The sequence below is a fragment of the Ceratotherium simum genome, chromosome 22, assembly GCF_057802395.1.
Source record: "Ceratotherium simum simum isolate JZ-2026a chromosome 22, ASM5780239v1, whole genome shotgun sequence".
In the NCBI taxonomy this organism is placed as follows: domain Eukaryota; kingdom Metazoa; phylum Chordata; class Mammalia; order Perissodactyla; family Rhinocerotidae; genus Ceratotherium; species Ceratotherium simum.
This window is the reverse complement of record NC_141921.1, coordinates 16,527,016-16,544,747: the sequence shown is the minus strand read 5'-3', so window position 1 is coordinate 16,544,747 and position 17,732 is coordinate 16,527,016. Positions and strand designations below refer to the sequence as shown.

At 41.2% G+C, this 17,732-nt stretch overlaps 1 protein-coding gene across 1 annotated transcript in view; it reads left to right on the top strand.

Moving 5' to 3' along the window:
• CCDC30 (coiled-coil domain containing 30) overlaps positions 1-17,732 on the top strand; it is a 135,098-nt gene that overhangs the window by 100,292 nt on the left and 17,074 nt on the right. The window contains 2 exon segments of the mRNA XM_087446148.1: positions 6,054-6,216; positions 11,707-11,819. Coding sequence (XP_087302274.1) covers positions 6,054-6,216; positions 11,707-11,819 — 276 coding nt within the window.

The following is a 17,732-nucleotide window of genomic DNA, read 5'->3' as shown; positions in this document are numbered from 1 at the left end:
TGCTCTGCTGTGGCACCCAGGGTTTGCGGGTTTGGATCCTAGGTACAGACCTACGCACTGCTCATCAAGCCATGCTGTGGCAGCATCCCACATACAAAATAGAGGAAGATGGGCACAGCTGTTAGCTCAGGTACAATTTTCCTCAAACAAAAAGAGGAAGATCAGCAACAGATGTTAGCTCAGAGCCAATCTTCCTCACCAAAGAAAAAAAAATATTATGATATTGTTAGGATTCTTACTTAAATGATCTTCTTGGATGCCCTAAACTTCAGTAACTGATGCTTCTTATTCTGTGACACTCAGAGTGATTCACATCTATTTTAAGAAAAATATGATTTTAGCTACTAAAAATATATTCAGACAATTCACATATCCTATGAAGCTCAGAACCTCTCTTTCAGCTCTAGTTAAAAGCTCTAGCATAGGCACTGGCACTCAGTAAATATTTAGTGAATGAATGAATGTGCGAATGAATGATGAAGTCACCCAGTGAAGTACAGTAGAAAAACACTTGTCTCCCTGCCACTTCTAGCAGGATGGCAGACTATCCTCCTGTTATAATACAACTAGACTCTGAATAAACTACAATAAGCATACCTTTTATTTTTTATTTATTTATTTTTTATTATTATTTTTTTTAAAGATTTTATTTATTCAGTTTTTCCCCCCAAAGCCCCAGTAGATAGTTGTACGTCATAGGTTCACATCCTTCTAGTTGCTGTACGTGGGACTCGGCCTCGCGTTGGACGGAGAAGTGGTGCCTCGGGGCGCTCCCGGGATCCGAACCCGGGCCGCCAGCATCAGAGCGCGCGCACTTAACCGCTAAGCCACGGGGCCGGCCCAATAAGCATACCTTTTAAAGCATTGTTCACAAAGCAAGAGAAAGCCCTAAAGGCAAACATACAATGAGATAAAACAAAAACAATGAATGGTAAAGAAACTTCTAAATCAAGGGGAAATAACAGTCTCAGCCCCAAGTTCAGGAGAAGCAGCTGGGGACATTTGCCACAGGCTAGGGGAGCTGAACTGGAAGCTCCGGTGTGAAGCTGGGGACCCTGAGGGGCGAAGGTGTTCCTCAACAGGCAGCCCCTGGCTTCCTAACTAAGAAAATCCAAATGATCTCTGGAGGAAAGCAACCCCAATTTAGATGTTAAGGATTCCCGTACATTAAGTTTAGTCAAATATAAGCTTAGAATCATAAATAACACTAGGAAACTGGCTACCATGAATGAAAGTCAGCAGAAACAACAAACAATGGATTTATAACCCCCAAGAACCTCAGCAATTGGAATTACGAAGAACAGATTGTAAAACAACTGTATGAAGTTTTTAAAGAAACAAAAGATATAATCAAAGAATTGAACAAGGAAAAAGGCTATTTAATTTTCCTGAAACTTGATTTCTTATCACTAAAGTGGCAATAGTAATGCCAGTTCTATACATCTTTTGTGAAAATTGACTGAGGAAAATATGTGGAAGTAATATTTAAACTAAGTATAGGAAAATGAAATATGTAGGGAAATTCTTTTCCACAAAAAGGGGACTATTGAGTATGTATTGTTTTGTAACCAGAGGAAAGCAACCCCAATTTAGATATGTGTAGGTTGTAACCTACATTTTTCACTTAAAATTTATGAACTGTATACCTGCCATTAAATTTTCTTCTAGAAGGTTATTTTAATAATATACCATAATTTATTTAATCAATCCTTTATTATTGGACATTTACATTTTTCCCAGTTTCTTGCTATAGCAAACAATGACATAATATATATCCTTGCAGCCAAGTTTTTGTGCATATCCTTTATTATTTCCTTGATATAAATTCTGGCAAGTACAATTGTAATTATAACTGCTCATTATAAAATTTCAAATACTAAAGAGCTATCTAAAATAAAAACCATAAGTTCTTCAGAATTCCATCCTTTAGCCACAGCCACTTTAAGTATTTGCTACGTATTTCTCAGATTTTTTTCTGTGCAAACACATATATTTTTTATTATTCTTGTTTTGTTAACAAAAGTTGAATCATTTTAAGTATACTGCTTTGGGATTTGCATTTAACTTGGACGTCTTCTTAGCCATTTAGTAGCTGCATCATCTTGGGCGAGTTTCTTATCCTCTCAGTACCTACCTCATGGGATCATTGTGTGGACTGAATGAGTTACTAGCAATTGGCTTGTATCAGTGACTGGCACATAGTAAGTACTTGTATCAGTCAGGGTTCAATCAGAGAAGCAGAACCAGTAGGAGGAATATATATTTAATAAGAGATTTGTTACAGGGGTTTGGTCTTATGCAGTTGTGGGAGCAGGTAACACAGTCTGCAAGGCTGTGGTCTTTGCATCTTATGCTGGAGCTTGAAGTCTGCAGGGCAAACAGTTCAGAAAGTGTAGATGGAGAGCAATGACAAGCAGGAACCCATGAGCACAAGCTGAACCCACAAGGATGGACTGGAACCTGTGTCAGTTCTCACTGCCTCCAGCCTTGATAAAGTAGGTGTCCTGCAGGAGAAGCTGGTCCCTCCTCATCGAGGAGCTAAACAGACACCTGGCCCAGGAGATGCAGAAGGTGAAAGAGGATCTGAAGGAAGGTGGAACAATTGCAGGCCTGCCTGTTGCCTCACGCCAAGGTGAGCAACAGATAAGCAGCAACATGTATGAGCTACAAAAGTGCCTGCTCTGACTTTCCAAGTGTAAAAAACAAAATGCTTCACTTCCACCCTCCAAATCTTGCACAGATATATCTCTTGTAGACCACTCTAACCAGAACATATGTGGAAGGAATTCCTAGCCAAGTTGACACATTTTATAAAGCCACTACTAAAAAGGTGTTATTGTTGCAATATTTGATGTTATTGTTACTGTTGTCATAATCATCATCATCTTCTTCAGTGAAGTGAAAAATGTTCATTTTTATTAGAACAAAATATTTGGGGATAAGGGAAGTGGCAAAAAAAATGAGGCTAGAAAGGTAAGCTAGGCCTGGTCATCCTGAGCCTGACCAGCCACATGAAGGAGTTTGGACATGGTCATGGGAGATATTGGTCTACAGTTTTCCTTTCTTGTAATATCTTTATCTGGTTTTGGTATTAGGGTAATGCTGGCCTCATAGAATTAGTTAGGAAGTGTCCCCTCTTCTTCAAGTTTTCTGGAAGAGATTGTAGAGAATTGGTATCGTTTCTTCCTTAAATGTTTGGTAGAATTTATCACTGAAACCCTCTGGGCCTAGGGCTTTATTTGGAAGGTTATTAAATATTGATTCAATTTCTTTAATTAGATATAGGCCTATTCAGATTGTCTGTTTCTCCTTGTGTAAGTTTTAGTAGATTGTGTCTTTTGAGGAATTAGTCCATTTCATCTAAGTTATCAAATTTGTGGGCATAGAGTTGTTTATAATATTTTTTATTGTCCTTTTAATGGCCATGGGGTCTGTAGTGATGATCCCTCTTTCATTTCAGATGTTAGTAATTTGTGTCTTCTCTGTTTCTTGGTTAGTCTGGATAGAGGTTTATCAATTTTATTGATCTTTTCAAAGAACCAGCTTTGGTTTCATTGTTTTTCTCTATTGTTTTCCTATTTTCATTGATTTCTGCTCTAATTTTTATTGTTTCTTCTTTTCTGCTTTATTTAGGCTTATATTGGTCTTCTTTTTCTAGTTTCCTAAGGTGGATGCTTAGGCTTTTGATGTTATTGGTTTTTGATCTTTCTTCATTTGTAATATTTGCATTTAATGCTATAAGTTTCTCTCTAAGCACTGCTTTTGCTGTATTTTCATTTTCATGTAAAATCATGTAATTCAAAATATTTTTAAAATTTCTCTTGAGACTTCTTTGATCCATGTGTTATTTAGAAGTGTGTTTGTTTAGTCTCCAAATATTTGGGAATTTTCCATCTATCTTTCTGTTATTAATTTATAGTTTCATAATATTATTATTAGCACGGACCCACCCAGATACCCGGAGATGTCTATGGTAATGGCCTGTTCTAGAGGCTGGCCTCCCATCCCAAATTCCTTTGCTTAGTTAGTTGGGGTGGGGAAAAGTGTCTTTCAGGCAGAGATGTATTTGGAGGTGGACAATTCCAATCCCCCATAGTTGCTAGCTGCTTAACCATCAATGGCTATAACTGTTCACTGGTTTCAGTAATAACAGGGAATTGCTCAGGTATATATTGAATTAGGTTATATATATATTGAAATAGAGCTGAAAGGGAGGATGTTGGTGCAGGGGTGCATGCTGTTGCTGCAAAATAACCAATAACCATTCTATAGATGAGAGATAAGGTGAGTTTTACTTGAGCCAGGGTGAGGACTATAATTTGGGAAGGCAGTTTCTACAAAGGAAGAAAGTGTTCTGGAGAAGTCTGGTTTTCAGTAGTTTTACACCTTTTTAGAACAAAGAACATGCATTAAACACACCCAGGATACGTATTCAACAAAGTTTCAAAGAGGTGTTCAGTTGCAAATTAGCAGGGCAACATGACCCTGGTGTCAGGAAAGGAACTTCTCTTCAGGAGGACTAATAATGGGCATTACCAATAGGGCGTTACTGAGAACTGGCATCATAGGAGGGGAAAAATGCATTATCTTAAGAGAGTGTGTTCTTTTACTTTGAGTTAATGTTTGATGCACTCTTTTTATGGTTAAAGCAGATCTACAATGTATCTTTTTTTTTTTTAATTTTATTTATTTATTTTTTTCCCCCAAAGCCCCAGTAGGTAGTTGTTTATGTCATAGCTGCACATCCTTCTAGTTGCTGTATGTGGGTCGCGGCCCCAGCATGGTCGGAGAAGCAGTGCATTGGTGCGCGCCCGGGATCCAAGCCCGGGCCACCAGCAGCGGAGCGCGCGCACTTAACTGCTAAGCCACGGGGCCGGACCTACAATGTATCTTTGATAGGCCATAAATCAGGCTTCTTTAGTTCAAGCCGAATCAGTTTTGAACCAGAAAGCTACCCTATATTCCTCAATATGTGAACATATCTTGTCAATGTGAATGGTCGAAGGTAAGCTATGACTATCCTTGAAGAGCCTACACTTACATCCAGAAACATGAGAAGAAATAGCCCCATGTCTCAAATATAAATCTTTCCCAATAATCCATTGATTTCCGAGAAAACCGAAGTTAGAGAAAGCAAATTTATTTGTCCAATACAGTATTTTTTCTTTCTTTTTTGGTGAGGAAGATTGGCCCTGAGCTCACATCCGTGCCAATCCTCCTCTACTTTGTATGTGGGACGCTGCCACAGTGTGGCTTAACGAGTGGTGTGTAGGTCTGTACCTGGGATCTGAACCCGTGAACCCCAGGCTGCCAAAGCAAAGCATGTGAACTTAACCACTATGCCACCAGGCCAGCCCCATCCAATACAGTATTTTAGTGACCTCGCACATAGGTGAGAATTTTGCCCACCAGTGCCATTTCATCATCATCCTCATCATATTCTTGTACATGAATCTCCTAAGTCCGAAGAACCTTGTCTGAAATCCTCAGAAACTCTTTCCACAAACTATAGTCTGATGAGACTCCCTTGGAAAGAGTTAAGTACTTATGGCCCTTTTGGAAAAGGGTGAATTTCCTCATGAAACACAGGCTTGTTCACGATTCAGCTGCAGTACCGTTAACATGTGTGCATTAATATCAATAGTGGTTGTAACTAACAACACTATATTGAGCAAAGAGGATGAAGGGACTACACTTGTAAAGCAGAAGAGTGGAAAGAATATGGGATCCCGGATTAGAGCCCTACCTCCATCTTGTCCTAGCTGTGTGACATTAAGCAAGTTAATTAAACCTCTCTGTGCTACAGCTTCCTCTCTGAAATAAGGGAAGTTATTTCTTCTTCTTTGTAGGGTTGTTTTGAGGAGTGAGAGAGAGAAGAAGAGCTTCTGTCATAAAGGAGGCTCCTTGTGTTGGTACCTTTATCTTATGGACACATACCTTCTCATTGAACCAAAAAAATCCCCTGTGATGGTATAACAATTTTAGGTCAAACAGTTTCATTTGCAAAGCTTTGCAATTCACAGTGTGATTTAATGTACATTGATTGCCTTCAGGAAACTCCTAGATCAGATTATAAGTGAGCTACAAAAGCAAGTGAAAATCTTACAGGACAAAGAGAATCAACTGGAAATGACCAGTTCTCAGCAACAAAACAGAATTCAGCAACAAGAGGCCCAACTTAAACAACTGGAAAATGAAAACAGAAAATCTGATGAGGTAAGAAAGTAAATGGATATGCCTCTCAGTTTTGCTGTTCCCATAAGCCTGAGTAATAGCTAATAGTAGCTAATAATTATTGAGTGCCTAGCATTTTACCCATTAGGTTTGGTCAGGGTTCAATCAGGAAAGCAGAATCTACTCTAGGTATTTCAGGCAAGAGGGGATTTAACACAGGGAATAACGTGCTTACAAAACTGTTGGAAGGGAGAGGTGAGGGTGAGTCGAAGGTCAGGAAGAACTGGAGCTGCTTTCAGTGTATCCAGAAGTTCAGAAACCACAGGGCAGCCAACTCCTAGAGCTCTTAAGTAGGGGATTTGCAGAAACTCTCCCTGAAGGCCCTACAAACATCTCATCTGTGTCTGCTCATTCATCTGCCTGCTGGTATTAGAGAAGAACAATGGCTCCTCCTCCCACCAGTGCTTTCCAAACCGTGTGCAAGTGCCTCTCATTTGCAGAAACTAAACTGGAACTCTACTGTCAAGGGAGTCTGAGAAATGTAGCTTCCAAACTTCCAACCTTGCAGCACAGGGGAGAGCTTAGAAAAGTGAGGATCCTGTTGAGCAACAGCGCAGTCCACTCTGGCTAGTCAGCGTCCATACAAACCCTTCTACCCATATTTAACCTAATAAACAAGAAGAATATTATGCTTCTACCTGTATGATGCACTGTCACTCATATAAATGAAGACACACTTAACTTCTCAAAAGTCCCATCAGTATCTGTGATCATTTTTGGTTAATGTTAATTTCTACTTCTTCAGTCTCAATCCACATGGATATACTGTAACTTTAAAACTTAATTATAAAGTTAACTGCCAATGCTACAGTAACACATATTTTGCCAGTGGGGTGTTGGTGTGGAGAAGCCACTTCCATCTTTTGGTCCCTTTCCACGTGTTCTGGCTGTGAGAGAAACGGCATCATATATTAATCATTGGTTAAAAGTTTATACATCATCTTACAGGACATCACCTAACCCCAAAGATGTTGTCACCTAGCCAGCATCATAACTACATCTTCCATAGGTCTTTCCACTGTTTTGTCAGGTTGTTTTTTTCTGGATGATGGGATTTATGGTGAGACCAATGACTCATATTTATGAACCTTTGTTTCACTTCTGTTACTGTAAAATGCTTTTCTTGGTCAGAAGCAATGTTGAGTAATATATCATGACAAGAAATAAGGAATTTGTAAGTTCACAGATGGTGGTCCTGGCAAAAGCATTATGTACGGAGAAAGCAAATCTGTATCTAAAATGAGTATCTAGTCCACTAGGGACAAATTGCGGTTCTCTCCATGGTGGAAGGGGTCCAGTGTAATAAACCTGCCTATAATAAAGCCCCGGTGGACGGTGTCATAACAGTTGCTCAGCACTGATCTTCGCTTTTGGCAAGTTGAATGGATTAGCCTTGGTGACCCCTTGTAAAACATATTCCTGCCACCATGAACTTTGTACATGAGCCCATTGGGCAAGCAAATAGGTGCTGGAAAAAGAGGCTAAGTGACATCTGCAGAATGTACTCTTTTTTCCACCTTATTATTGAGAGCCACTTCTCCTGTGGATGCCCTCTGGTGAGCAAAAACACATGAAAGGCATATGTTTTCACACTCGGGCCTGTGCTGTCCGATATTGTGTCAACTAGCCACACGTGGCTATATAAATTTAAATTAATTAAAATTAAATAAAATTTAAAATCCAGTTCCTCAGACACACTAGCCACATTTCAGGTGCTCAGTTGCCACTTGTGGCTAGTGACTACCATATTGGAGAGTGCAGATGTAGAATATCTCCATCATTGCAGAAAATCCTATTGGACAGCATTTCTAGCCTTAGGCCCCTTTCCCAGAACTCTTTTTCACCAGTCCTCCAATATTATTCTTTGCAAATTCCTGATCATCTGGCCAAACTATTAGAAACTTTCTATGAATTAATAAAGCTCCATGCCTCTGGCCATCTCTCTTTCCAGGCAAAGTGAACACAAGCTTTGCCCACTGAGATTTCCCTTCCCGCTGTTCTTGAGGCCCCCCTCAGTAGGGCTGTACTGCTGCAGCAGCCCTGTTTCAAGTGGTTGCAGCATATTGTACAGGACCGTATGTAAATTAGGCCTAAATATATTCTGTCTGAGTTCACTGGTCATAGGGGACTCCCCACGAGGCCATAGGTCTGGGTTGAAAGAGATAGTAATACAGTAGAAGTAAGTACCACTTGCTCATGCAACTTTGTACCTTTAGGACCTGCTCAGGCTCAGTAACTATCACAGTGCTTCCACTTGAGGGTGGAGTACCACTGCACGTGCCCAACTTAATGGCTTGGTGAATCAGGTAATACCTAGTTTTAGGAAAAGCAGCTCAGGTTACTCGATCACTTGATTTCTCATGGCCAAGTATTCAGTCTCCACCAGAGCCCAGTCATAAGCAAGGACCTTCCCCAAAAGGTGAATAGTTATTATGGGAGGAGGGATGGCTTCGCTCACAAATCCTAAGGTTAAACTATCTTACTAAAGCTTACCAGAGGTCCCACATAGCGTCCTCATCTACCACCAAAACGTGGAGCATCTCTGGATCCGCTGGGTCACAAAGCCCAAGCAGCAGAGCGGTCTGCACTGCAGCCTGACACAGCTGCAGGCCTTTGTCTTGCTTGGGCCCCACTAAAATCTTACAGCCTTGAAGGTTACTTGATACATAGGTTGAAGGAGTAAATGTGGTATAGGTTAATTCTAGAATCTGAAGAGGCAGTCCAAGAACTTGGCCTTTTCTACCATCAATAGCCCTCACTCCTCGGGTCAGAAAGCCAACATGGAAAATCTGCTATTCAGATGGTCTCTTCTGACAATGCATTCAAGAATTGGGAAACTAATCACTGGGGTGATTCACAACCCTCCTAGGCCCACTGTGAAACATGTACTGAGCCAATGAATCACTGCAGACATACTCTAAGATACACTCTGAGTTTAAACTCCATTTTTCACCTTACTTCTTTAAGCCCCCACTCTGAATTGTGAACCTCAGTGGCATTTTGAGTTCCAAAGTATTAGTATTGACTCAGAACCACTGTACTATAATTCCCCCAAAAGTCTATATAATTCCCTTTTTCCAATGCCCAGTCACCTTGATAAAAGGGCATAGGTCTCTGTGAGGAAGACTTGGGAGAAGATCACATACTTAGGACAGTGTCACAGGGTTTTTCCTGAAGACAACCTGGCATTCCCATCATTCAAAGGACTCTGGGTCTCTGAACTGGCTCAGGTCTGGGGATTGAGTAAAAGCCCGTTATTCTCCATTGTTATCATTCAGATTGGGCCTCTGTTCACCACACCCAGGAGGTTTTATTTATTTACTTATATATTTTTAAAAATGCAACTCAAGGGGCTGGCCCAGTGGCGCAAGCGGTTAAGTGCACGCACTCCGCTGCGGTGGCCCAGCGTTTGCCGGTTCAGATCCTGGGCACACATCGACGCACTGCCTGTCAAGCCATGCTGTGGTAGTGTCCCATATAGAGTAGAGGAAGATGGGCATGGATGTTAGCCCAGGGCCAGTCTTCCTCAGCAAAAAAAAAAAAAAAAAAAAAAAAGAGGAGGATTGGCAGATGTTAGCTCAGGGCCAATCTTCCTCACAAAATAAATAAATAAATAAAAAAGAAAAAAATGCAACTCAAGTAAGACTTGAATAGGTTGCTCATCTGTTTTAGTCCTACAATCACTGTGATCAATTACCACAACCAAAGATTGCTACAAGTCAAACCATTTGGTTATATCTCTGGCCCTATTGTCTAATAAGAGTAATAATGCCTACTTTGTATCTGGGGGTTAAATATTGCCACTTGACCTCCGACACTGTAGTACTATCATCCCCAATAAAATCAGGGATCCATTTTAATGTTGGCACCTCCCACGATCATCCTCAATTGGATAGCATTGTAGAGCATTTCAAGAAATCTGGTGCTCCCCTCACCTATGTATTTGGCAAAGCTTTGGTGAAGAGAGTGTCTTGTGAGTGATGTATGAGTCATGGTGATGAGGTGGGTGAGCAGGTCACCCATAATAAATCTACTCCAAATTTCCTTTCCTAAGCCTTTGGATTTCTTCCTTTCTATGTCAAGGAAGTATGGCATCTTAATGTCATTTAATATAGGCCATTGTTGAGTCCAAATTTCAGTCAACCAACCAAGCAAACTGTTGAAGTCACTTTAGATGTTCCAAAAACACATTAAATCCTGAATCTCTAGTCAGGGCATCCCTATCAATAAATTTGTCCTATTCACCATTATATTCATTTCTTCCTAGTATAACACATTATGAATACATTCTTACATATATTTCTCAGGCTTCTGCCAATTTAAGTTGGCAAAATTTTTTCATTCTTTCAATATAGCAGTCCTCCCAGGTCAATCCCTGTACTTAATCCCCACTCCCCAGTATGTGCTTGGATCTGACTCTAGTTATAGGATTGGTGGCAATGAGAAGTAGTGGTGTAGAGGTGGGTCTTGAGAACAACGGGTATCCTCTTACAGAATAACTGCCTCAAGTGAAGTCAATACAGAGTCTTCAAGACAAGAGTGGTTAATCTCCTGAGACAGCAGAGGAGGGACTGCTTATGCCGAAAGAGAAGCTCACTAGAATTTGGAGGTCCAGCGTGCTCACCACAGTCATTGGAATCCTGTCAGATGTACTCATTCCCAATTCTCAGATTTCCATACATTCCCAAACAAAGCATTATTTTTCACATAAGAGGCCTGGCAAGGTTATGAAATCAACTCGTGGAATTTTGGATTTGGTTTCTGTATACATTGACCTGTTGCTTATAAGAGCGAAGAGTTTCTTTCAGGGCACTCATAGAAACTCTCTGGGTCTCTGACTGTGTCTTCTTCCAATAATTAAATCCCCAAGTTGAACATATTCTCCTTGTAAGCTCATTAACATGGTCAGATGTGGCTAGCCCACCCCACAGTCCTTGCAGTTCTCAATTCTGCTATTACATTCTTTGTAGCAGTCATGTCATCTCCCAAAGCACTTCATCACAGGCAACTATAAGTTATAATTTAATCAACTCTTAATGTCACGGATTACTAGTACTAGTGACAAGATCATACTGCCTTTAACTCTAACCAGGTCATATAACCAATCCCAGGTTCCCATCTTTGAGGATCTGTTCACTGGATCCACTTCTAGAACCAAATACTTTATTAGTCAGGGTTAGGTCAGGAAAACAGCTTTCACTTTATGTACTTCAAGCTGGAAGCCTTTTCTGTGTAGGAAATTAGATGCTTGCAAAACTATTAAAAAGGATGGGGGAGCAAAAGTCAAGGAGAAGAGCTGCTGGCTTTCAGGAGATCTGGAAGTGCGGAAATCACAGGGAGCGACTGTGGTCCAGAAGCTGGAGTCACTATAAGCCTTTTTCAGCAGAAAGGCTTTGCCAGTTTGCATTCCCTCAATATCATACCTTTAACCAGCACAGAGTATTCTCATTTTTTAAAAAAAATGTTTTTCAGCATCTCAAGAGCAACTGGGAATTGTCAGAGAAGCTGTCTGGGTTGCAGCAGGAGAAGGAAGCTCTGTGTGAAGAATATGGGCAATTTTTGAAGCAGCTTGATGTCCATGTGAGGTAAACAAAATCAGCTTCCTTTGGAAGAACGCTGTGTAGAGCAGCTGCTGCTTGCTGAGCCAGCTCCAGGGTAAGCAGGGATGCGCACTGAAGTGAGCTTGCCAGAGGGCCAGCACAGCTCTCCTTGGTTCCTGGAACTTCTAGCCCTATAGCTTTTCCTCAAGAGATATGGGGCCCAGTTTCTTCCCAAGAGAGGGAGGGAGAAGGAAATTACTATTTATTGAGCTCTGATGGTATCTAACTTGCTTTTCTCCAGATGCACCTTCTCACTTGCTTTCAGGTTTTTTCTCCCCTCACATACTTTCCTCAGCCTGGACACCCTCTCCCCATTTCAACTCTTCATTTCAACTCATAATTCTTAGACTCAAAAGTCACCTTCTCTAAGAAGCCTTTCTTGACCCCCTAGCCTAAGTTGGGTAAGGTACTCATTCTTTGTGCCCCTATAGCCCTTTGTATGTGCCTCTCTGGACTATTTCAGAACTTGCCACGTTGTTTTGAATAAGGTGATTCACTACCTATCTTCCTCACCAGAATGTAGGCTTTTCTTTTTTTTTTTTTTTCCAGTGACTACTACTTTTTTTCCAGATTAAAATTTTTTTTTTTTGCTTGACGAAGATTAGCCTTGAGCTAACATCTGTGCCAGTCTTCCTCTACTTTACATGTGGGATGCCACCACAGCACGGCTGATGAGTGGTGTAGGTCCACGCCTGGGATCCAAACCGGCGAACTTGGGCTGCTGAAGTGGAGCACGCTCACTTAACCACTATGCCACGGGGCTGGCCCCACAACTGTAGGCTTTTCAAGGGCATGGGCCACAGTCTTACTCATCTTTATATCCATAGTCCCTGGTATATAGTAGGGACTGTATATCTAAATAGTAGGGACTAAATTTGTGTTCCTGAACTCCCTTCTCTTTTTTCCACTCCCTGCTCATTCCACCTGATTCCTCCTGCTCTCCTCTTCTCTGCAGTGTAGCATAGTATTTCAGAGTATGGACTCTGCAGCCATACTGCCTGGGTACCCATAATGGCTGGGGTGTGTGTGGGGGGGTGTGTGTGTGTGTGTATCCACACACCAGGTAAATATCAGTTTCCAGAGGTAAAATGACATTTGGTCTTTAGGCAGCTAAATTTTTTTTTTCATTTCACAGATAATGAAACAATGCAGATTTTTGAATGAAAGAAAACTTACCCAGAATGCCTCCCATGTTCACTCCTAGTCTCTATCAACAAACATAGTTTTATGATTTTACTATCAAAGCTTAGATAAAGTTTTATATTCTCTTTCTCTTAATATCATCTCATAAGCATTGTGCTTTGTTGCTACAGTCTTTGAATTTGCTTATTTTGATAAAACATAATATTTCATACAGTTGGTATGCCCTTGTACTAACAGAGTTCAGTTGCTAAAGAAGACTAACGGAACTCCAGTGACAATGCTTACAGATGTACAGCTCATTGCAGGAGAAGGATACAATATCGTAACAGAATTAGGATCAGGACATGCTTGGCAGCCCATGGCTGTCTCACAGCAGGCAGTCCAGAGGGGTCAGGCAGGGGACCTAGAGGTCCTCCCTATGTAAGGGCTGTGCCTGGGTGCACCTTCTCTCTCGGGTCAGGAACCACCCACATGTGCACTGAACACCTCACAACCAGGGATCCCAAAATGGAGTCTCGGCAGAGATTTTTTTATATTCTTCTGGCCATGGAAGCATATTTCTGCTATGAATGACCAGCCTCATGAGCAGAGCCTGCTTGGGGGTCTCACTGAGACCAGGTGCAAAGCGTCAATCTTACTGTTATCAATAAATGATGCTGACAAGCTGGTGCAAACCCACCGTGAAACTCCTCAGACCTGTGGTTACAAAGCAACACTATTTTAATCAGTATATTTCATTCCTTGACCAGTGGTTAGTGCCAAGCAAGAAATTTAGGAAAACAGCTCAGGTCAATTCTAGGCCTGCTGGAACAACACAGACCTAATTTAGTTAAGAATTACTCACTGGTCCTATGATTGATATTTTTATTCAAAATAACACTGGAAAAAAAAGTTTTGATATATATTTTTTTCATTTTAAAAATTATTTTTATAGACTGTGGAATTACTGGTCAAAAAGCTGGAACTCTGGGTCTTAAAATGTATTGACAAACATTCAGAAGCATCCTACCAAAAATTTCTGGCATCATTATATAAAAGTGGCAATTTCACCCCATCCTCATTAGCGTTGGGTGATCCTATGGCAGGGAGGGCTGTGATGAAATTTTCCCCAATATTCTTTGTTTTGATTGAAGTATGATTTACATATAATATATGCACAGATTTTAAATGTACAATTTGATGAGTTTGCACAAATGTATATGCCCACATAACCACTATCCTAATCAAGATACAGAACATTTCTGTTATCACTTAAAGTTCTCTCCTACCTTTCCGCAGTCAGTCTGTACCCCTGCTTCCCTTACCTCCTCCCAGGCATCCGCTCTTCTGATCTCTGTACTTCCTAGAATTTCATCTACATGGAATCATACTGCATGTAAGTCAGACAGACTTTTGTGTCTGACTTCTTTTGCTCAACATATTCTACAATTTTTAATGCTCGTTTATAGTCATAAATTACGTAATTGTCATTTTATTTTTAATTTCTTTGGTGGCTAGTGAGGCTGAAAGTTTTTCCATGTTATTTGTCCATAGCCCTTACGACGGTCAATCCTAACCCTTGCTGCACATGCCTGGGCCCCAACATGGATTAATAAGTCAGAATCTGTGGGGCTAGGGCTTGGGGATCAGTGGTTTTCTAAAAGCTTCCCCGGGCCAGCCTGGTGGTATAGTGGTCAAGTTCCCGTGCTCCACTTCGGTGGCCTGGGGTTCTCGGGTTTGAATCCAGGGTGCGGACCAACACACCACTCATCAAGCCATGCCGTGGCAGCATCCCACATACAAAATGATACAAAATGGAGGAAGATGGGCACAGATGTTAGCTCAGAGCCAATCTTCCTCAGGAAAAAAAAAAGCTTCTCCATGTGATTCTGATGTGCATTGAGGGTTGAAAACTGCAACTTTAGGAAAGAAAATGGAAGTAAGTGTCAACACTCTACGTTCATTTTTGTTTTCATTCCCCTGATTCCAGGCCTGACCTTTCAGACAATGCGTATTTTTTCCATGTTTTCCCAACCACTCTTCCAGACAAACAAATTCCTTGCCTTTTTGAAATAAAAATAATGGAAAGACCATCTGGTTTTACTTAAACCTAAGCAAAAAGTTGTCCCTAAATTTTAGAACATGAGTATTGTGCTGCCTCATAGTGCTAGTAGCTAACAAAGTCAAAAATAAACTTAGAAAATCCGCATGTTCTTTGGGCAAGTTGGCCAACAGAACTTCTGACCAAACTGATAAGTGTGCCAAATAACCAGCCAGCGATGGCAAGGGAGGGCTCTAAGATCTCACCAGCTGTGCTGCATCATCGTACTCTTCAAACCATGCATAACACAACAGGAAGAAGCCTGCATATCAAACAGCAGGAGCTAGTGAGGTCAAGTACAACACATTCACTTGACAGAACATGATACAACTGTGAAAGATGGTGGCTATGAAGACTAGATAATAGCAGGGGGAAAGGCGTATGATATAATAAATGAAAAGAACATAGGATAAAAATTTTAATGTAGACAATGTTTAAACAAAAGATGCTTATAAAGGATAGGAAGGAAGTATAACCTAATCATATTGGGAGTTGGATTTCCCCCCCAAATTTTCTGTAATTTATCATCTTACTTTAAAAAACAAATTTATTTATTTATTTTTATTTTATTACTTTTTTGTGAGGAAGATTGGCCATCAGCTAACATCCGTTGCCAATCTTCCTCTCTGTCTCTCTCTTTTTTTTTTTTTTTTGCTGAGGAAGATTGGTTCTGAGCTAACATCTGTGCCCATCTTCCTCTATTTTGTATGTGGGATGCCACCGAGTGGTGTGTAGGTCCACGCTCAGGATCCGAACCTGCGAACCCTGGGTCACCAAAGCAGAGCGCGCTAACTTAACCACTATGCCACTGGGCAAGCCCCAACAAATTTATTTATTTATTTTTTTTGTGTGTGTAAGGAAGATAAGCCCTGAGCTAACATCCGTGCCCATATTCCTCTACTTTCTATGGGACATGGCCACAGCATGGCTTGACAAGCGATGTGTAGGTCCGTGCCCGGGATCCGAACTGGTGAAACCTGGGCCACTAAAGTGGAGTGTGTGCACTTAACCGCCACGCCACCAGGCTGGCCCTCAACAAATTTATTTTTTAATAGTCCAAATGGCAGAATAAGAGAGACAGCAGCTGTCTGGCATGGGAAGCTTAGAGACTTGGGTTTTAATATCCCAGGGCAGAGTGGGTAGGAGAAATTCCAGAAATAACATGTCTTTCAAATGATGTCAAAATGTCAGAGTAACTGAATAGCTGGGCAACCCAGAGGACACCTGGACAACCCAGGTAGGTTGTGTGTACACCGCTGGATGTTACACGGCCGAAGCTGTGGGCCAGAGGATGCTGAAGCCCAGTGATGTCTTTTACCGAGCTATTCCTAGTAAAAGGAAAATGAGAACATTTATGAGATGGAAATGTCTCCCCGTAAAGAATCTAAGTCACAGCAGTGGTAATTGTGAACACAGTCTGCAAAAATGTGTACCTCATATTATGTAATGGGTCCTGCAAGGGCCACGGAACTGACCGTGCTTGAGGCAGTTTTATGAACCCAGGTATCTAGACCAATTCTATTAATGAGGATGTAGGTTGAGTTGCTGTAGCAGAGACCCTGAATAAAAGTGGCTTAAAAAGGGGAGAGGTTTCTCTCTTACCTAACTGTGCAGACATAAGCAGTCCAGGATGGGTATGGTGGCTCAATGTGTCAGAAGCCTAGACGCCTCCTATCTTCTTGCTCCAGCATCTTGAACATGTTGCCCTGATCCACATAGTTCAAGATGGTTCACTACCATATCCACATTCTAGCCAACAAGAAGGAAGAAAGAGGGGAAGGCAAGGGTATTCCATTTTCCCTTAAGGCACACTACTTCCACTCACTTTTCTATTGGCCAGAACTTACTCACATGGCCTCATCTAGCTACAAGGAAATCCAGAAAATGTAGTTCATTTATTGAGCAACCAAGTGCCCCGCTAAAAATCAGGGGGTCTACAATGACAGAAGAAGGAGAAAATGGACTGGGGACAACCTCAGCAATCAGTCACTGCAACATACACTGACAAGCTGTATCTAGCCTGGTATGCATGTCTCTAGCCTATAGCCTGGTATCTGGCTAACAGATAAATTAATCTTCTAAAGGAAAAACATGCAAAATGATTCTTTTATGTATAATCAGCAAGTAGGAGAGAGAGGGGCACTATTTTGGAAAATGGAAGAGTCTTACAAAAACACATTTAGGGTTAAGATAACTTACAAGAACGTAAGAGTCTCTTGGAATAGTTCTTCCATAACAGTTTGACTAGAATTAGCATCTAGATAAGTCTGCTTTGCTTTTCCCCTCCCATCTGGTTCCTAATTCTCGTATAAAACAAAATATCTTGTTGGGAGAAATCAGCAATATCTGGTTTGCCTGGATTTGCTGTATTATAGCATTGGGGTATAGTGGGAGATCACAGGCTCTGGGGTCAGATTCTTCTCTATAAAAGTAACTTCCCTCTGTGGCAGGAGTCCCCCAGACCACCCTCAGGTTTGGTGATTCATTTGAAGGACTCACAGAACTCAGAAAAGCTGTTATACTCCTAGTTATGGTTTATTACAGTGAAAGGATTTTATTTATTTATTTATTTTCCCCCCAAAGCCCCAGTAGACAGTTGTATGTCATAGCTGCACATCCTTCTAGTTGCTGTATGTGGGACATGGCCTCAGCATGGCCGGAGAAGCAGTGTGTCG